Source organism: Pan troglodytes, chromosome 21 (assembly GCF_028858775.2).
Source record: "Pan troglodytes isolate AG18354 chromosome 21, NHGRI_mPanTro3-v2.0_pri, whole genome shotgun sequence".
Lineage (NCBI taxonomy): Eukaryota > Metazoa > Chordata > Mammalia > Primates > Hominidae > Pan > Pan troglodytes.
The window spans coordinates 50874062-50893092 of NC_072419.2; the positions used below are offsets into that span (position 1 = coordinate 50874062).

At 53.0% G+C, this 19031-nt stretch overlaps 1 protein-coding gene across 14 annotated transcripts in view; it reads right to left on the reverse strand.

The window, feature by feature from the left end:
- ADA (adenosine deaminase) overlaps positions 1–19031 on the reverse strand; it is a 32797-nt gene that overhangs the window by 651 nt on the left and 13115 nt on the right. For 6 of the 14 annotated variants that reach the window (XM_063802984.1, XM_063802983.1, XM_001144517.8 and 3 more), the window contains exons 2-11: positions 16072–16133; positions 8875–8997; positions 6293–6436; positions 5407–5522; positions 4040–4167; positions 2831–2902; positions 2653–2754; positions 2412–2476; positions 846–975; positions 127–229 (exon numbers count right to left, since the gene is read on the reverse strand). In XM_063802984.1, coding sequence (XP_063659054.1) covers positions 127–229; positions 846–975; positions 2412–2476; positions 2653–2754; positions 2831–2902; positions 4040–4167; positions 5407–5522; positions 6293–6436; positions 8875–8939 — 925 coding nt within the window. In that variant the 5' untranslated portion in view covers positions 8940–8997; positions 16072–16133. Of the gene's footprint in view, positions 1–126; positions 230–845; positions 976–2411; positions 2477–2652; positions 2755–2830; positions 2903–4039; positions 4168–5406; positions 5523–6292; positions 6437–8738; positions 8820–8874; positions 8998–16071; positions 16134–19031 lie in introns of those variants that run through there. The other 8 variants (XM_063802987.1, XM_063802986.1, XM_063802985.1 and 5 more) reach the window with 4 other exon arrangements.

The window sequence follows — 19031 nt, forward strand, 5'->3', positions numbered from 1 at the left end:
ACCAGGGAGTCATCACACATTCATGGCGCTGCCCAAGAATGGAAGGGCATCTTGCTAGAAGTCCCACAGAAAGCCACACTGGGGCCAGGACAGGGCAACTGCCCAGAAGCCCTGACAGGAACCTACCTGCAGAGGCTGAAGGTGGCATCCCATAGGCTTTATAGAGCAGGTCGAGAAGCTCCCTCTTCTCATCTTCTGGGAGGAAACTAGATTTGGCCGCATTGATGTTCTGGAAAGGCCAGAATGGCAGACAACATGGAACCAGAGAACAAAGAAGGCAGCTCTTAGCAATGTAGTGATAGTCCATCCTCTTCACTGAACATGGGCAGATACGCTTAGAGGGGGAAGGATTTGTCCACTGTCAGACGGCAGCAAGTGCCAGAGTAGAGACCATGAGGTCGTGTTCTTAATGTGTCATTACATGATAAAGGGCTGTGAGAAGGAAGTTGGAGAAACCTTTGAGAGACAGGGTGGCATGTAGGGGGCCAGAGACACCTTGCAGACACCTGCAGGAATGGACTTATTCAGCCTGGGATTTAAGAACAACCTGAAGAGAGTGTGCAAGACTTCATAGCTGCTGCACACACCTTTCTGGGGAGAGGGTTGACAGCTTTCACTGGATTCTTTAAAGGCACTCAACCCAAGCAAAGGATCAAAAACCTGGTCCTAGGTCAGGACGTCAACACAAAGATGTCTTCTCTGTGGAAAGTGTCTAGGTTGGGCTTGTCTTGGACTGTTGAGGCAGACTCACTCCCTCTCTCCAAAGATTCCAGGCCCCGGACTGGACCTGTAGATACCATACTCCCAAACCCGAGTCAAGGCCAGTATGGCTCACACCCACTCACCAGCCTTTTAAACTCCTCTTCAGTAAAGCCCATGTCCCGTTTGGTCATCTGGTAATCAGTGTCCAGGGTGGACTTGAAGATGAGCGGGTCATCTGTGTTGAGCGAGTAGTTAGCCTGGTCATTTTTGAGCCTGCAGAAGGGGGAGGAGGAGAGAACCAGCCTCCTTTTACTCTTACATAAATAGTCAGAACACACTGACGTTCACCCGCCTTTGATCCTCACAGCAGCCTCAAACAGATCTCAAAGATCTGATCCTTGTGCAGAGGGGGAAATAAATTCAGAACTTAGGTGACTTGTTCAAGTCTATGTAACCAGAAACTCCAGAATCCAACCCATCCTGAAGACCAGAGCTGGGCAAAGGCAGCAGAGGGGCCAGACATGGGAACCAGGCAGAATGGCAGCCGGTGGGGGCGTGGGGGTGGGAGCCAAGAAAGCAACATCCCCCTCCAGCTGCCACCCTCTCCAGCCTTCCCCTCTGCACCCTACCCTGCTTGTTCCTCAGTCCCACTGGGAGCTGGCTATTCCAGCATACCATGGAAGCTGTTCTTGGCACGATCCCTGACCACCATCTTGTATCTAATGGATCTTTCCTAGCTCTGACCATAATCGACTTGCATAGCAGAATTTCACACTGTTGACTGTTTCTTGAAACCTTTTCCCTGGATTTCTGCGACACCACACTTTTGACTTTCCTCCTACTTGTCTCTTTTGCTGGTCCCTTAAATACCATTGTCCTTCTGGGTTCTATCCTAGGCCCTCTTGCTCCACCACCTCCTGGGGTCACTGCTTCTCCTTCAGCCACCATATCTGTGCAGATGACTCCTGGATCTTTTTCCAGCCCATGGTATACCCACATGCCTCCAAGAACCTCCACAGGTGCCACGTGTCCTTAAGGCAAGCCCCAAGACCTCCTTGTCATCAGAACATCAGAGCCCAAGCCCCTCCCCTTCTCATATGCCTGGCAGATGGATAAGTGCTGGCCTGACCATGGTCACCCTGAGTTCTTGCTGTCCTTGTCTTGGGGAAGGCGGCTTTTTCCTAAGGCCTGATACTGCTCCTATGGCTTGGCGACAGGACGGAAGGAGGGCCTTGACCCTGGTTAGACTCCAGGATGGGAGCCAGGCAGGGTGGAACAGACCCTCCAGTGGAAAGCTTCAAGATGGTGCTCAGGGGAATGCCCAGGGGTCCCAAGGGCCAGGTGTCAGGAACAGAGAACATGCTGGCCAGAGGGACTCCTGCTTCCTATGCGATGCCCAGGAGGCAGAGTTGGGAGAATTGGAAGTGTGGAAGCTTCCCTCAGAGTAATGGAGCGTTCTGCTCCAGCTGATGAGCTGTAGGGCCCCAGCTCTGCTGGTTAGCAGCTGGGTAATCCCAGTCAAGCCACAGCACATCTGGGCCTCGGATTCCTCATTTGTAAGATGAGGATGGCAATGCCTGCTTCCCAGGGTGTCGAAGAGATTTCATATCTAAAAGACCCAGCATGGGCTGATGCCCAATCCCTAAAGTTTCTTCCCTCTTTGGCCTTCCTGGAACAAAATTGAACAGGCCCAGGGGAACAGAGCTCACCGAACAACTGCATGCTCCGTGTCCGGCTTCCAGGCACCAGTGAGGTAGCTGGACCAGGGGCAGATCTGGAAGAGCAGGTGTGTGGCTGGCAGGGATGGCCCCAGGCCATGCTGATTCCTCCCCCCATGTCTGGGCCTGGGGCCACCCCTCGAGTTCCTGGGACCCGCCCTGCTTTCTGCCTCTCTATACAGGAAGTTGGGACAGCCGGGGATGGTTCCTCCCCACTCCCTGGCCCGCTTACCTCGAAGTGCATGTTTTCCTGCCGCACTCTGTCATAAAGGGCCTGGTCTTCCAGGGTGTGGTAGCCGTGTCCCAGCCGCTCTGTCTTGAGTATGTCCACAGCCTGTAGAGAAGCAGAATAGAGCCAAGTATGGGAGGAGGCAGTGAGGAGGGACCCCATGGCCAGCCCAGGCCCTCACCTCTTTTACTACTTCGGCCGAGCCCACCTCCCCGGCGTGGACAGTACGGTGAATGCCGCTCTTCACAGCCTCCTGGAAGGGGGAGAGCCAGGTCATGGGTGCCCTAGTGGGAGGGCCCCGGCAGGCCCTGCCTTGACCACGCTGTGGAGATTGAACCATCCCAGTCATGCTGCCTGCTTCAACAGCATGGGGAAACCTGGTCTTTTACCCTCCAAGTCCTTATCTAAGTGGTGGCTGTCACTCATTAGCCAGTTACCATGTGTCAGGTAGTATATGAAGTGACTTGTATACATTATCTAATATTCACAACTATTATCCCACCCATTTTACGATGAAGGACTGAAGCTCAGGGGACTCAAGTAATGTGACCAAGGTCAGACAGGAAGTGTGGAACCAAGCTCTGAGCCCGGGCAGTGGGACTCCAGAGCCCTGACTTCTCCACCGTGCTGCACCCTCCACAGGAGGCCCATTCATCACCACGCTGGAAGCGACTTTTGAGATGTCGGCTCCAACTCAGTCATCCCAATAGAAGAAACAGAGGCCCAGAGAAGACACAGTGTTGCCCAGGTTCACACAGCAAATCACAGCCAGAAGCAGGCTCAGCACAGGACTCCCAACACCAAGTGGAGGCTTTTCTTTCTCTCTCCCTTCCTTCCTTCTTTCCTTCCTTCCTCCCTCCCTCCCTTCCTCTTTTTCCTTCCTTCCTTCCTTCCTCTCTTTCTTTCTTTCTCTTTCTTTTCTCTTTCTTCTTTCTTTTTTTCTTTTTTTTTTTTTGAGACAGGGTCTCCCTCTGTCACCCAGGCTGGAGTGCAGTGGCATTATCACAGCTCACTGCAGCTTTGACTTCCAGGACTCAAGCAATTCTCCCACCTCAGCCTCCCAAGTAGCTGGGACTACGGGCATGCACCACCATGCCTGACTACTTTTTTTGTATTTGCAGAGATGGATCTCACTATGTTGCCCTGGCTGGTCTCAAACTCCTGGGCTCAAGCAATCCTCCTGCCTCGCCTCCCAAAGTGCTGGGATTACAGGCATGAACCACCACGCCTGGCCCAGGGGATTTCCAGTTCCAAGCCTTAAGACCCAACAAAGACACACTTCAGAACTCAGGAGACACCATGGTCCCTGGTTCTTGTGATTTCTCCCAACTATGGGTGGGAGACAAGCTCACCCAGGGCCAGCCTCTCCATTCCTTCTCACACGACCCACCTGGTAGGCCTGGACATGTCCAGGCAAGAGGCTGCTTCCTGGGATGGTCTCATCTCCAGCCAGGTCAATGGCCACCACGGTCTGCTGCTGGTACTTCTTACACAGCTCCACCACCTCGGGGGACCAGTCTGTGGGTGAGATGCCCACCCAGGCTCTGTCACCAGCACCATGGAGAGACCTCCCAGCCTACCTGCCTGCTGTCCCACCCAAACCCCCCATGGGAGGCCAGCACAAAACAGGGCTCAGTGTCTTCAAATCCTAACTGCTATGTCCTAACCACATGGCCTACGGAAAACTGCTCTGCTTATGGCCTCAGTTTCCGCCCTTTTCAGAAAGAACCCTGCCAGCTATTGCACAGGGTCATGGCCAGGCTTTGCCGAGGCCATGTGTGTAAAGCACCAAGGACAGGGCCTGAGCTCAGTAAATGACACGGACCCTTCTCTCACCTGGTGTTTCCAACAACACTCATGGTAGGCTTATTCCCATGTGCAGATGAGGAAACGGAGGACCGTTTAACACGTCATCTAAAATAGAACTCACACTAGTATTGGGAAGTATCTCGCTAATGTATTAGGTACTCTTAACCAATAAAGTTATTCTGAAGTGTTTAAGAAAGAATGAATGAACACAGGCTTTGGAACTAGATGTCCCTGGATACAAATCCAGGGTTTGTGCCTTGCAAGAGGCTGCACCTCACTCCACCTCAGTTTCCTCATCTATCAAATGGGACTAAGCAATGGTAGTTCTGCTTTGCAGGCTGCTGCGAGGATTAGAGGAAATGCGTGCAGGTAGCTCTTTGGTTCTTACTAATCCTGAGGGTAGAGGAATGAAGTAAGTGTGATCATCTCCTTGTGACAGTGCACAACTGAGGTGTCTTGGTGCATAACCAGAGCAGCAGTGTGACCTGCCCAATATCACACAGTGAGGCTGTGCACCATGAGGCACAAACTCTAGAGATCTGATCTGCGTCAGTGACAAGGGAGACCCCTCAGAAATCCTGGAAATCAGACCTATTCAGGCCCAGACAGGATGGGGCCTCGTCCACTGGGTCTCGAGGGAGGACTATGGGCTGATCAGAATCTAGCCTAGATTTTTTTTTCAATAGTTACGTTCCTATTTGGTGTTGAGCTTCCTGCAGGGTGGCTATAAAGGCATGGCGTCCCTGGGGAGAACGTCTCCAGAAGTTCTGAGCCTGCCTAGGAGGTCTCCAGTTGTTTCAGGAAGCCCCAAGTTCCTGCCAGTGGGCTCAAGGGGACACCATGGGGCTGTGGGGCACAGGGGAGATCAGGTACAGCCCCACTGCTAGGCCAGGAGGTCAGGGCCAGGGTGAGACGGGCGGCCCTGGGCAGGGCGGTGATCCTACTCACTGGGCTGGTGGCGCATGCAGCACAGGATGGACCGGGCCTTGACCCCGAAGTCTCGCTCCCCCTCCTGCAGGCCCTGGCCCACTAGGGCCACCACCTCGTCTGGGGTGAGGTCCCCTCTGTGTGAGGAGAGGAGTAGGGATGGGCCTGAGGCAAAAGGAAGGCCTAAAGGGCAGCTCTGGGACTGGGACAGAGGAGGAAGAGGAGGCTTTGGGGAGGACCCTCCTCCCCCACTGACCCACTGCCTCAGAGGAAAGACTGGCAGAGATGCCCCCAGGCCCTAGCATGTCCCTCTGGCTCTTAAAGCAGCTGGGTGCTCCTAGATCTTAGTGGGAGGTGTGGGGTGTCAACACGGCCCTCCCACCCCCAGATGGACAGCATTGCTAAGCTTGGGCCTGCCATGATGTTCACATTCTATATGTATCAGAATCATGGCTCAGAAAATGGGGCAGGGTGGTTTTGTGATACCACTTAGAGATCCATGGGGGCCCAGGCAGGGGGCTAGAAATGGGCCAGACTCACTTGAGTTATGAAGTTAGAGCAGGACCTTTAGGGCCTTTAGAGATCTGATCAGCATCAGTGACAAGGGAGACCCCTCAGAAATCCTGGGTGGCTAAGCAGGTTAACATTCCTGGACAGCAGGCCTGTGGCCAGAGCAAGACACAGCCAAACACTTGTGCCCAAGGTAAGAACATAACGGCAAAGGGAGGATGGGAACCACGTCTCTTGTGACAGAGTTAAACCCATCTTTCTGAGGCCATGGACCAGACTGGGGGCAAGAACAAGGTCTTGCTTGGGTCAGGGATTCCCAGCAGTTCGCCCTTCCAGTCTCAGAGCTGAGCCTCCCAGCCACACCCTCAGCATGGCCCCTTCCAGGCCCATCACTCACTCAGTCTGGTTCCAGGGGATTGGCTCCACTTTGGAGTTGGCCAGCAGGTGCGGACTGTACCGCACCTCCACATACACCACGCCCTCTTTGGCCTTCATCTCTACAAACTCATAGGCGATCCTTTTGATAGCCTCCCGGCAGCCCCTGGGAAGGGAAGAAAGGGGTTGGGAACAACCTTCCCCAAGTCCCTTGGGAGCTCCAGGAGCAAATGACATCCCCAACCCTTGGCAGATTAAACCCACTTCATCCCCCAGACCCAAGCTCTGGGCATCCACTGGATAAGATCCCAGACACTGGGCAAGTCCTATCAGCTCTACTTTGGAACTGCATGCCAGTTCTCACCCCTCCATCCTGGCCTGAATCACGCCATCTCTAACTGGCCTCCCTGTCTCCATGCTTGCCCCTGTCATCCTGTTCTCCACCCAGCAGTTGGGGCAATCTTTTAAGAAGGTAAATCAAAGCATATCACTTCTCCCCTCGAAGCCCCAGTAGCTTCCTGCCACGGAGAGTGACATCTCAACTCCCAGGTCCTGCCCACAAGGCCTGCATCCTCCAGGCCTTGCCAGCCTCCCCAGCATCTTCCTTCTCCCTCATTCCCTGAGGCCACCGGTGAAGACACAGGCCTGCTCTTCCCCGATACTGTCCTACACTGCGTCTCTCCTGCTCCCCTGGTTTAGAGCCAGCTGAAGCTTCACCTCCTCAGAGAGGCCTTCCCTGACCACCTTATCTTTTTTTTTTTTTTTTTTTGAGACAGAATCTTGCTCTGTCGCCCAGGCTGGAGTGCAGTGGCGCCATCTCAGCTCACTGCAGCCTCTGCCTCCTGGGTTCAAGTGATTCTTCTGCCTCAGCCTCCTGAGTAGCTGGGATTACAGGCGCGTGCCACCACGCCCGGCTAATTTTTTGTATTTTTAGTAGAGACAGCGTTTCACTGTGTTAGCCAGGATGGTCTCGATCTCCTGACCTCATGATCCGCCCACCTCAGCCTCCTAAAGTGCTGGGGTTACAGGAGTGAGCCACTGCACCTGGCCCAGACCGCCTTATCTTAAAACGGCCCCTCCACCATTCTCCTGGGCTTTCTTTTTCTCCCAGGTCCTTATCACTACTCAACATTGCGTGTCATATGGCTTATCAGCCAGTTTGCTGTATTCCCTACTAGAATGCAGTCTCCATGTGGCAAGGATCCCTCTGTCTTGTGATGGCTGTGACCTCTCAGCTGAGGACCATGCCTAGGACAGAGTAGCCCAATATTTGTTGGTGATGGAGTTAAGGCTGGCAGGGAAGAGAAATGAGAGAAAAGGACACAGCTGGACAAGTCCAGAGGGATGCCTGGATGTGGGAGACACGTGGGATACAGTCATGGACTTGGATCCTTGTGCCCACACTTATCTGCTGTGTGACCCCTGGTTAGTCACCCTCTGACACCTAGGTCAAGGAGTTATTGCGGGGACAAATGAGTCAAACTTCATAAACCCCACCCGGGTCAGTGCTTGGAGCAGAGCGGACAAATGCTCAAAACATTTTCGTTGTTATTACGGCATGTTTATTCCAGAAGCAAGGCACAAATTGGCCTGCCAGGGCCACTGTGTTGATCACGTAATGGTGGACTGTGCTTAGCTGGAAGTTTCCACCATGAAGAGTGAAAATGAAGTGATTACTAGAATGTGTGAGGGAAGGCACACAAGTGCTGGGAGAGCCCAGCGTGGGAAGAAAGTGCCCTGCCCAGGGGAGATCAGGCCACTCTCAGGAGAAGGGGTCACCAGAAGTTCTTGCATCTCGAGGATGAGGATGGAGGCCGGGCGCAGTGGCTCACGCCTGTAATCCCAGCACTTTGGGAGGCCGAGGCGGGCAGATCACCTGAGGTCAGGAATTCGAGACCAGCCTGGCAAACATAGTAAAACCCCATCTCTACTAAAAATACAAAACCATTAGTTGGGTGTGATGGTGGGTGCCTGTGATCCCAGCTACTTGGGAGGCTAAAGCAGGAGAATCCCTTAAACTGGGAGGTGGAGGTTGCAGTGAGCTGAGATCGCACCACTGCACTTCAGCCTGGGCAACAGAGTGAGACTCTGTCTCAATAAATAAATAAATAAATAAATAAAGCAGTCATGGAAATTTCTCTCTAGCACTCACCCGTACCCCTTCTGGGCCTTTTCGGTACCTAGTGCTGTTCCCTAGCGACTCAAGACAAGAAAAAGAAAAAGCCTTTGGGAGAATCTTCCCCACATCTCCCCGCCCCCACCCTATATTCAGGCCTCTCCTCCCCTCACAACACGAAGCCCTGAACTAGGAGATAGATGGCCCGGGTTCAAGCTCTGCACTGCCTCTGACCCTGTGTTCTTAGCTCCCATATTCTGCCATTTCTCTGTAGAAGTTGAAGCAATTTCAGTCCATCACACCCACATCTCAGAAGGGAAAACTGAGGCCTAAAGGCACTGGAGAGACTCACTAAGTGTACACAATGGTGAGAAAGACAGCTGTGGTTTCAGAGCAACTTCTCTGGCCCCCACAGGCTGAGGGACAGGCCTGGTCCTAGTCATAGGGATCGATGCTGCCCCAGGACCTGCGGGTTGGGGGCAACTCACGCGATAGCAGGCATGTAGTAGTCAAACTTGGCCAGGAAGTCTGGAAGGGTGAGCGGCTTGTCCATGCCAATGACGTTCAGCAGCCCCCCTGCTGTGTTAGCTGGGAGGGCGATCCCTCTCCTCCTGGAAGCAAAACAGTGAGTGGTGGACCAACCTGGGGCAGGATCCAGGCAGGCCTGACAGGCCAGGGTGGAGCAGACTCAGGAGCGCCAGCCTCCTTGCAGGACCACAGCAGGAGACATGGGCGTCTCTCAGTCCAGCTGCTCCCACTGGACAGATGGGGAAACTGAGAACCAGGACCGGAATTTTTCCAGCACCTTCTACCCCCAATGCACAAGTCAGCAAATCTCAAGGGGGATAAACAGGTTGAAGTCGTGTGTGTGTGTGTGTATGTGTGCACCCATGCACACACCCCCTCCATATCCTTGGTTGACTGATGCTTGGAGACAAGGAAAGTGCCAGGTCAAGCTCATGGCTTCCTCCTCAGCCCCAGGAGCTGGCTCAGCCAGCTGGTCCTATGCCCAGTCGGGGGTTATCAGGGGCAGTAACTGCAGCATCACAATTCCCAGGGTAGGGGCAGGCGTCAGGACTTCACCCTCCATCTGGCTGGCACATCAGAGGCTTGCCCAGCCCAGCGCACTGGGAGAGGGCCGGTGGAGGCTCAGGGGAGGGGCCCAGTGGGCCGCCAGCCAGCTCAGACCTCTCTCCCCTCCCTGCCCACAGCCGCCACACCAGGCTGGACTACAGCAGCGCTCAGTAAGAGCGTGCTGGAAACAGCCCCTCTGGCTTGGAGCCTCCATTTCTCCCCAAGCATCTCGGCCTCCCCTCCTAGCCACGGGAAGCAGGGTGCGAGCTCAGGGGGGCTCCCTCTCTTCTGCACATGCTCCTGCCTCCTCATCCCATCCCGGCTCTGCTCCAGCTCACAAAGTCACCTCGAGCCTCAGTTTCCCCCTTTTTTTTTTTTTTTTAAGATAAAACGGACAGCCAGAGAACACCAGACATTAAGAAATGCTTCTAGGCTGGGCACGGTGGCTCACGCCTGTAATCCCAGCACTTTGGCCTCCCAGGCCAAGGTGGGAGTATCATGAGGTCAGGAGATTGAGACTATCCTGGCCAACATGGTGAAACCCCGTCTCTACTAAAAATACAAAAATTAGTTGGGTGTGGTGGTGTGTGCCTGTAATTCCAGCTACTCAGGAGGCTGAGGCAGGAGAATCGCTTGAACCAGGGAGTCAGAGGCTGTGGTGAGCCGAGATCATGCTACTGCACTCCAGCCTGGTGACAGAGCGAGACTCTGTATCACAAAAAAAAAAAAAAAAAAAAAAAAAGAAATGCTTCTAACACGAGGGACAAAACAAGAGAATAGACAAAAGCACTCCGAGGAAACAGCACAGAGAACAGATGAAAACCTAAGAACCAAAACAAAAAAGACATGAATATCCTCAAAGAGATGAGAAGACACAACATCCTTGAAAGGAGGGAACATTCAGAACCCAAGAACGAGCCCTTGGAAATTTACAAGAGAATGCGGCAGCAACTGTCACGATGTAAGAAAAGAACTGGAAGCTAAAAGTGAAGAAATCCTCCACAAAGTAGAACAAAAAGACAAGATGATGAAAAATAGGAGTAAACAGTTAAGGAAATTAGAAGATTAAATCAGGAGGTCCAAGCATCCAATTATCCACAAAGCAGAAACAGAAAAATAGGAGGCCGGGTGCAGTGGCTCATACCTGTAATCACAGTACTTTGGGAAGCCAAGGCTAGCGGATCACTTAAGCCCAGGAGTTTGAAACCAGCCTGGGCAACACGGTGAAACCCCTTCAAAACAAAAATTCACCAGGCGTGGTGGCGTGCACCTGTAGTCCCAGCTACTTGGGAGGCTAAGGTGGGAGGACCACCTGAGCCTGGAAGTCAAGGCTACTGCGGGCCAAGATTGCACCACTGCACTCCAGCTTGGGTGACAGAGCGAGACCCTGTCTCAAAAAAAAAAAAAAAAGTAAAAAGGAGGAAAGTGCCAAAGAAACAGAAGTTTGACCAAATAGTGTTTTAGTGTTTGTAAGTAAGTTTGTAAGTCCTTTAATAGCTTCTGTTATTAAAATATTAAAATGCTTCCCTACATAAATATGTTTCCTAAGCCCCCTGAATGTGCTCCCTTCCCCATCTGTTAGCCCCAGTCCCCATGAGTGCCCAGAGGGTACCACCAAGGGGTCACGCTGGTGCCCACCAGCCTGCTAGTCAGCCCCTAATCACTGCTCCTTACCAGCCCCTAATCCCTGTAAGAGCCTGCAGGGGAACCGTGCCCTGGTGCAGCACTGGCACCTGGAGGTCGGAGCTCAGTGCCTCGGGTTCCCCTGAGACTGCTTCCCCTCCCACTGCTGGCCAGCTGCCCCAAAGTCACCCTCACAAGGCCTTGCCCAGTAACTGTGGCCCCTGAAGAGCCTGTACCAGTTGTCAAACACTGTTGGGGATATCGCTCTGGGAACTGCTGGGTAGAAGGCAGGGAGATGACACTAGGGCTCTGGCTCCCATATTGCCAAACCCAGTGGCCACCTTTGCCTGGGACCTGCTGCACCAGCCATGTGCGATTCTCCTAATGGTCTCCCTCCAGCCCCCAGGACTCCACCTGTGGGGGCTCTGCCCTCTGGTCGTTCTCTCTCAGACTCTGCCTTTTACACACCTGGCCAGGCCAACTCATCTCCTTTGGTGGTTTTCAGCTCCGGATCCAGAGGTCCACAGCTTCTAATTCTCTATGCCCACACACCACCACTGAGGGCCTGTGATGTGCTGGGCACTGGGCAGATAGCAGTGACCAAGACAGACCCATGTGTCTGGCTGCCTGTTGAGAGGCAGGCATGTCGTGCCACCTTTCCCCTTCCTCTAGATCACTCCCTTCCTGGGTTCCACATTTCCAAATACGGCTCCTCCATCTACCCAGCTGCCCACGCCAGAGACGGGCGCCTCCCCGTGCCCAGCACCAGCCGGTCCCCAAGAACAAATTATTTTGCTTTCTATTTCTCCTCTTTGATTCTTCTTCTCCAGCCTCCCTCCTCAACAACCATCAAGAAGGAACTTCTCAACACACAGTTTAGACAGAGCAGCCAGGGAAGGCCTCTCTGAGGAGGTGACATTTCAGCAGAAGCCTTGGGGTGGGGGCAGTTCTGGGCAGGGGAGGGGTCTGTACTAAAGCTGCAGGCAGGAAGCAGCGGGCATTGGAAGTGCAGGGTGACTGGAGGTCAGAGAGCAGGCGTTTGTGCAGATGATGCACCAGGGAGGGCAGGGCCAGGCTGGGCTTAGGAAGGGACTGGGGCTTTGGCTGAAAGCACTGGGAAGGCACTGTAGGATTTCAAGCAGGGGACTAGCATGAAATAATTTACCTTTTTAAAATCTCCTCTGGCTGCTGCGTGGGAAACAAATTGGAGGGAAGCCAGAGCTGAGGCCAGAGAGCTAATGTGGGGGCCCGACAGGAGACAAAGAGCACAGGGGACTCCCAGTGTCTCCCACGGGACACGGCTTCCAGAAGCTGCTCAGACTGAGCTGGAAAGCGCCCATCTGGAGCCCAAAGTTGAAGCAGGAAAGAGCTGTTCCTAGGGCCCTGGCACCTCTTGCTGTCCCTGGCCACCCACACAAGCCAAGGCTCCTCATAGGGCCACGCTCTGTTTTTTCTTTTGTTTTGTTTTTTTGAGACAGAGTCTTGCTCTTGTTGCCCAGGTTGGAGTACAATGGCATGACCTCGACTCACTGCAACCTTCACCTCCCTGGTTCAAGCGATTCTCCTGCCTCAGCCTCTCAAGTAGCTGGGATTATAGATGCCCACCACCACGCCTGGCTAATTTTTTGTATGTTTAGTAGACACGGGGTTTCCCCATGTTGGCCACGCTGGTCTTGAACTCCTGACCTCAGGTGATCCACCCGCCTTGGCCTCCCAAAGTGCTGGGATTACAGGCGTGAGCCACCATGCACGCTTTGTTCTTAGATGATCCCTACTCCCTGGTCAGCCACAGCTGCTGTGCTGGGGTACTGTCTGGTCCTCTTCCGGCCTTGGTGGGCAACACAGCCACAAGAAGCCCACCATCAGGAGCCCAGGGAGGGAGGGAGGATGAGCTCAGGGGTTGCAGGTCAAGTCCATCTCCCACCCCTATTTACCACATCATCCCAGGCAGGAGCTCTCCCCTCTAAGACCCTTGGTGCCCTTGTCAGTAAAACATAATATTTTCCATGTAGGGGTGCACAGAGGAAGAAATGAAATTTTGTGTGTCATGAGAAAGAGCAGACCCTGAAGCCCAGTGGTCTGGGTTTGAATCCCAGCTCTGTGACTTAAAGGCTGTGTGACCTTGGGCAAGTAACCCAGACTCTGTTTCCTAGGTCTGGCATGTTTGAAAAACATCCAGTGTGGACTAAGCAAGGAGCCTTAGAGAGGTCAGAGAGGCAATGCAGGCTTTGCAGAACTTTAAGGCCCATGTGTGGACTTTGGCTTTGACTCTGAGTGAGATGGGGAAGCTGGGGAATGAGCTGGGAAGACCATGGGTTAAGGCTCTTGCTCCAACTACAGCACTGCAGGGCCCGTAGAGAGGAAGGCCAGAGTAGATGGCTGAGACCAATCAGGAGGCCACAGCACCAGGGAGGGGCAGTAGTGGCCCAGACCAGGGCAGTGATTGGAGGAAAGAGCAGCCAGTTTCAGAATCTCTGTAGAAATAGTTGACAGGGTTATAAACAAGACTGAGAAAGAGGTTGGAGAGGCCCCTGAAAAGGCCAGAATCCTGGGAACTGGAGGAAGGAGAAATGGGTGAGGACAGTTAATGAAGCAGGCCTGAGTCCCAGAGCTGGAAAAAGGGCCACTGAATTGGGCCTAGCGGGGCTCAGGCCAGGGGCTCCCCTCCTCCTTCCATTCTTAGCCCATATTTGTGTGCATTTACAGACACCCATATCTGAGTGTGACAAATTCCCCAGTCCCCTGCCTGCTGACTTCAGGCCAAGCTCCAGCTGGCACCTGCCGCACGCCATCTCCAAGGCCCAGAGGTGGTGTGAGGAATGGACGATCAGACCAGTGCCCCTCCCGGCAGCTCCTTTCCCCTTTCTCTTAGCCCCACCCGGCGCTCCCAGCCCCTGGCTGCAGCTGATGAGCCCTCCGTGACCCCTTAATGAGTGCCTGGGTTCGATCTCATCTTGGTGCCCCACTGAACGACCTCATTAGGGGCCTTGTGGCAAGTTGTCGGCTTGACATGGGCAAAGGCCAGGCAGAGATAAGCCAAGAGGTTTCACCCCACTTAGAGATATAAGCTCTAATTAATAAGAATATTATCATTAAGTGACATTTATGGAGCACATTAATGTGTGCTAGGCCCTGAACTAAGCATTTTACGGGCGTCACTTTACCAAAACCTCTAACTGACAGGGGGTAATGGCCAGGGCCATGGACTCGGGGGCAGACTATCTGGGTTCAAACCTCCGCCCTGTGCTTACTGGGCACCTTACTCCACCTACCACGGCTCAGTCTCCTCATCTGTAAATGACGGCAATAGAGTTCCTATCTTACAAACTGTTGTGAGGCTTCAATAACTTAACCCGGGTAACGCACTTAAAGAAGTGTTTGGCACACAGGAGATGCTAATGTGCTTATGCCTTGCAGTTAAATAGGAATTAAATCAATGGCAGCTTCCTGGGGCAGAAAAAGGTCCCTGGAAGTGCGAAAAGATAGAGAATAGTGGACTTACCAGAAATCTCTCAGGGAGTTGGTGGAGATGCTCCCGAGAGTTGGGGGCAACCCCCCGGGATCCCTCATTCTCTCCATGAGGGCAGGCCTCTGAATAACAGGATTCTGGCTTATGGAGCAGAAATGTTCAAATTTGGGTCCCGAGCTGAATTTCAAAACTGTGAGGGAGAGGCTGAGTTCTTTCAGCTCCAAACAAAATGAGTGTTGTGCAAACATCCTAGGAACACAGGTCTGCTGGGGCAGGGCTGGGTGGACAAGGAGCCCCTAGCTCCTAGGTCATCTCTCTAGGGAGGGCCTGTTCTTAGCCTCAGTTGATAGAGACCAAGTTCGCAGACAGGAGATAATATGTCCAAATTTGAATCCAGATCCACTGGCCTTTAAAGTCCCTGCCCTTAAAAGCTGGTCCTAAGAGAGGAGCTGCTGTGAGCCCTTGAGGTCTGGGTAGGAAGGGAAGAACCTTCCTCGCTGGGGAACAGGGGGACCCTCTGGCCCCCTAGCATCTCTGAGAGCTGAGGCAGGAAGTGTGTTCTCACTTGGAAGATGCAGAGATTTAGGCCCAGAGCTGGGGAGCCACTTTTCCGTGACTCCTAGCAGGTTATGACCCTGATGATGTAGTAAAGCCTTAGGGGTCAGACAGCCTTGGGTTCAACTCTTGATCTGCTATTAATTTGTGTGACCTTGGACAACTGTCTTGGCTGAGCCCATTCCCTCCTCAGTAAAATGCAGAGAGCATATCCTTCTCTTCCAAGCGTGGAGGAATTCAATGAGCTGATAAAGCCCAGCCCAGCTCTAGGAGATGCTCAAGAAATTGTACTGGCATCTCATGTGAGCACATCACCTGCTATATATAGGCTCTCAGTTAAGTCAAAAGACAGAAGCCAGGCACAGTGGCTCATGCCTGTAATCCCAGCACTGTGGGAGGCCAAGCTGGGTGGATCACTTGAGGTCAGGAGTTCGAGACCAGCCTGGCCAACATGGTGAAACCCCATCTCCGCTAAAAATACAAAAATTAGCTGGATGTGGTGGCATGTGCTTGTAATCCCAGCTACTCAGGAGGCTGAGGCAGGAGAATCACTTGAACCCAGGAGGTGGAGGTTGCAGTGAGCCGAGATCGTGCCACTGCACTCCAGCCTGGGCGACAGAGCAAGACTCTATCTCAAAAGAAAAAAAAAAAGACGGATTCAGCCCTGGGAACTACCTTCATGCACGTATGTTGGTGGGTGGGGAGAGCAGGTTCAGGCCTGGCTCACCTGACACCAGGAGGACAAGACTCAGAGGCCCAGAAAGCTCAGGAGTTGGTCTGCGGGTCTCCAGCTCAGTGCTGAGGCCTCCATGTCCTCACAGTCCCACTTCTGGCCTGGAGCTGGCTTGATTCCCACAGGGAGACAGGAAGGAACAGTGACCCTGGAATTCCCCAGGGGCCTCTGGGTGGAGCTGGGGACCCCACTCAAATCCCAGGGAGAGAGGGCTCTTCTGTATGGACTTACCTGCCATAGTATAAGATGGTTTCAGGCTTGATGGATCCGTCTAGGTGGACATGCAGTTCTACCTGCAAGGGGGCAGGGGGAAGAGAGAGAGAGGGAGAGAGAGAACAAATACCTATGAGTTCACGAAGGACCTTTCAGAGCTTAATGTTAACATTAATCATGATAACCATTAGCCACCATTTTACTGGCTGGCTGCTGACCCCATATACTTCGGTAAACTCTGTACTGCACTATCTCATTTAATCCGCTCCTGGGATGTGGGTTCAGCTGTTATCTCGATCTCTTTCACAATTGAGGACACTGAAGTTCGGAGGGGTTAAATATCTCATCCAAGGCCACACAGATTGCAAGTAATAGAGGCAGAAGCCCAACCCAGTATCTTTGTTCTTAATCGCAGCTGGTGAGTGGCAGAGGCGGAATTCTAACCCAAGCCCAATTCCAAAGCTTGTGCTCCAGGTCACGTAGGCAGCTCCCGCTCTCAGCCAACTAAATAAACTACTTTAACAAAAGGGATTGACCCAGATGTCCCAAACTAGGGAAGAGTCACAGCATATTTCAAAATTCAGGATCCATTTTCGTTTTCTTTTTTTGAGACGGATGGAGTCTTGCTCTGTCTCCCAGGCTGGAGTGCAGTGACGTGATCTCCTCTCACTGCAACCTCCACCTCCTGGGTTCAAGCAATTCTTGTGCCTCAGCCTCTGGAGTAGCTGGGACTATAGGCAGGTGCCACCACGCCCAGTTAATTTTTGTATTTTTAGTAGAGACGGGGTTTCACCATGTTGCTCAGGCTAGTCTCAAACTCCTGACCTCAGGTGATCCACCCACCTCAGCCTCCCAAAGTGCTGGGATTACAGGTATGTGCCACCGCAAACGACCCAGGCTCCATTTTCAAAAGCAGATGCTACTCAAGCATAGCCTATCAGGAATCAATATTAGGCAACGGAAGATCTTTCTGGTACTCTAGAGTTTAAGAGTAGGATCCTTGGAGGCAGCCCATCTGGCTTGACTCCCAGTTCTGCTGTGTGACCTCAGACAAGACACTTGACCTCTCTGAGCCTTAGTTTCCTCAACTGAAAAACAATGGAATATTATGCTCCCCTGTCCAAGAAAAATTGTAAGGATTAAAAAGGGCAGTGTAGGTGGACATGGATAGCCCAAAGGAAACAGCCCCTGCCGCTCAGTCAGGGTGTTTACCATGAGCTGTTAGGAGAAGCACAGCAGGCAGTGGAAGACGGTGGGGAAAGGGACTTTGCTGTTCCTGCTGTTCCTGTTCCAAATGATGGAAGCTTTCCCCCCAGCCAGGGGAGATCCAGAAAACTCTCAGCTGACATCTCATGCTGGGGTGGGGAGCATGGAGAGCTGGATAAGAAAGTTGGCTGCCCTGGCTCAGGGAGGAACAGCCAAGGAGCTGCTGGCCCAAGGGCGTCTAGGAGCACATACATGAGCTGCCTCCTGCAGAGGAAACCCAACCCAGGCCCAGGGGAGGCCAGCAGGGAACAGAGACACCAGAGGTCCTATCAGCAGGACCTCAGAGTCATCAGATCTCTCCTGAGGTCATCCAGCTGGCAGGGGACAGAGCGGTCTTCACACCCAGTCTCAGGGCCAACTTAGTTGTTGAATTCCCTGACAAAATGAGTTCAGTTCCCACCCAGCCAAACGTCTGTTTCTCGGGTTCTCAAAATATGCTCAGCATTGGGAATACCGAAGCTTATAGCCCAGGGAACGGCCAACCAGCTGTGTGACCTCAGGCAAGGGACCTCACCTCTCTGAGCCTCTGTTTTCTATCCTTAACCCTCACAGGGCTATGGAGAGTGCCCCGCCAGAGAGCCGGAGTCACACTGTATAGAGCATCATGCGGTTAGAGCTGGAATCTCGGCTCCTCCACTCACTCCCTGCTTGACCCTGAGAAAGTCACTTCACTTCCTGTGCCTCGGCATTCTCATCTGTTAAGTGGGGAGAATGGCAGTCCTTCCTTCTAGGCTTCATGAGGGTTAACTGCATTAGTAGGCAGGGAGTTCTTGGCACATAGCAAATGCTAAATAGTTGTCAACTAAAAGTCAATGAAGGCTGGGCATGGGGGCTCACGCCTGTAATTCAGCCACTTTGGGAGGCCGAGGTGGGTGGATCACCTGAGGCCAGGAGTTTGAGACCAGCCTGGCCAACATGGTGAAACCCCATCTCTACTAAAAATGCAAAAAATTAGCCAGGCGTGGTGGCGCGCACCTGTAATCCCAGCTACTTGGGAGGCTGAGACAGGAGAATCACCTGAACCCGGGAGGCAGAGGCTGCAGTGAGCCGAGATTACGCCACTGCACTCCAGCCTGGGCGACAAGAGCGAAACTCCATCTCAAAAATAAAAAATAAAAATAAAATAAAAGTCAACGAAGGCCTGCGCTCCTGCTGGATGCTAGATTGTAGAGTTAAACAGGAGGGTCCAAGTCCTGTTCCTGGAGCTTGTACAGGCCCCAGAGTGGGAGAGGCATTAAGCAAATGTCACATGGGAAAATGTACAGTCACAAACCAAGACGACTCCTTGGGAAGTACAAACACAGTCCTATGACAGAGGGTAACAAACAAGAGAAGTGAATACATCTAGAGGGCCAACAATGAGCCTGAGCGAAAAGCTAGAGGATAGCGAGGAACCCACAACACAAGGCAGGGGTGCGGAGGGAGGCAGGAAGAAAATTCCAGGCAGAAGGAAAAGCATGTGCAAGGCCCTATGGCAGGAGAAAACGGGGTGTATGAAACGGATTAAATAGAGGTTCAGAGAAGGGAGGGTTCATGGTACTGGAGAGGCTGCAGGATAGGACCACCCAGGCAGGGCTGTGCGGGCCACGAGGAGTCAGGCTTTATCTGGAAAGCACACAGAGGCCATTGCAGGGTTGGCGGCTGGTTAGAGAAAGAGGACGGCTCCTCCAAGGCCAGTTAGAGGCTACTGCAGCCATTTGAAAGATGACGGT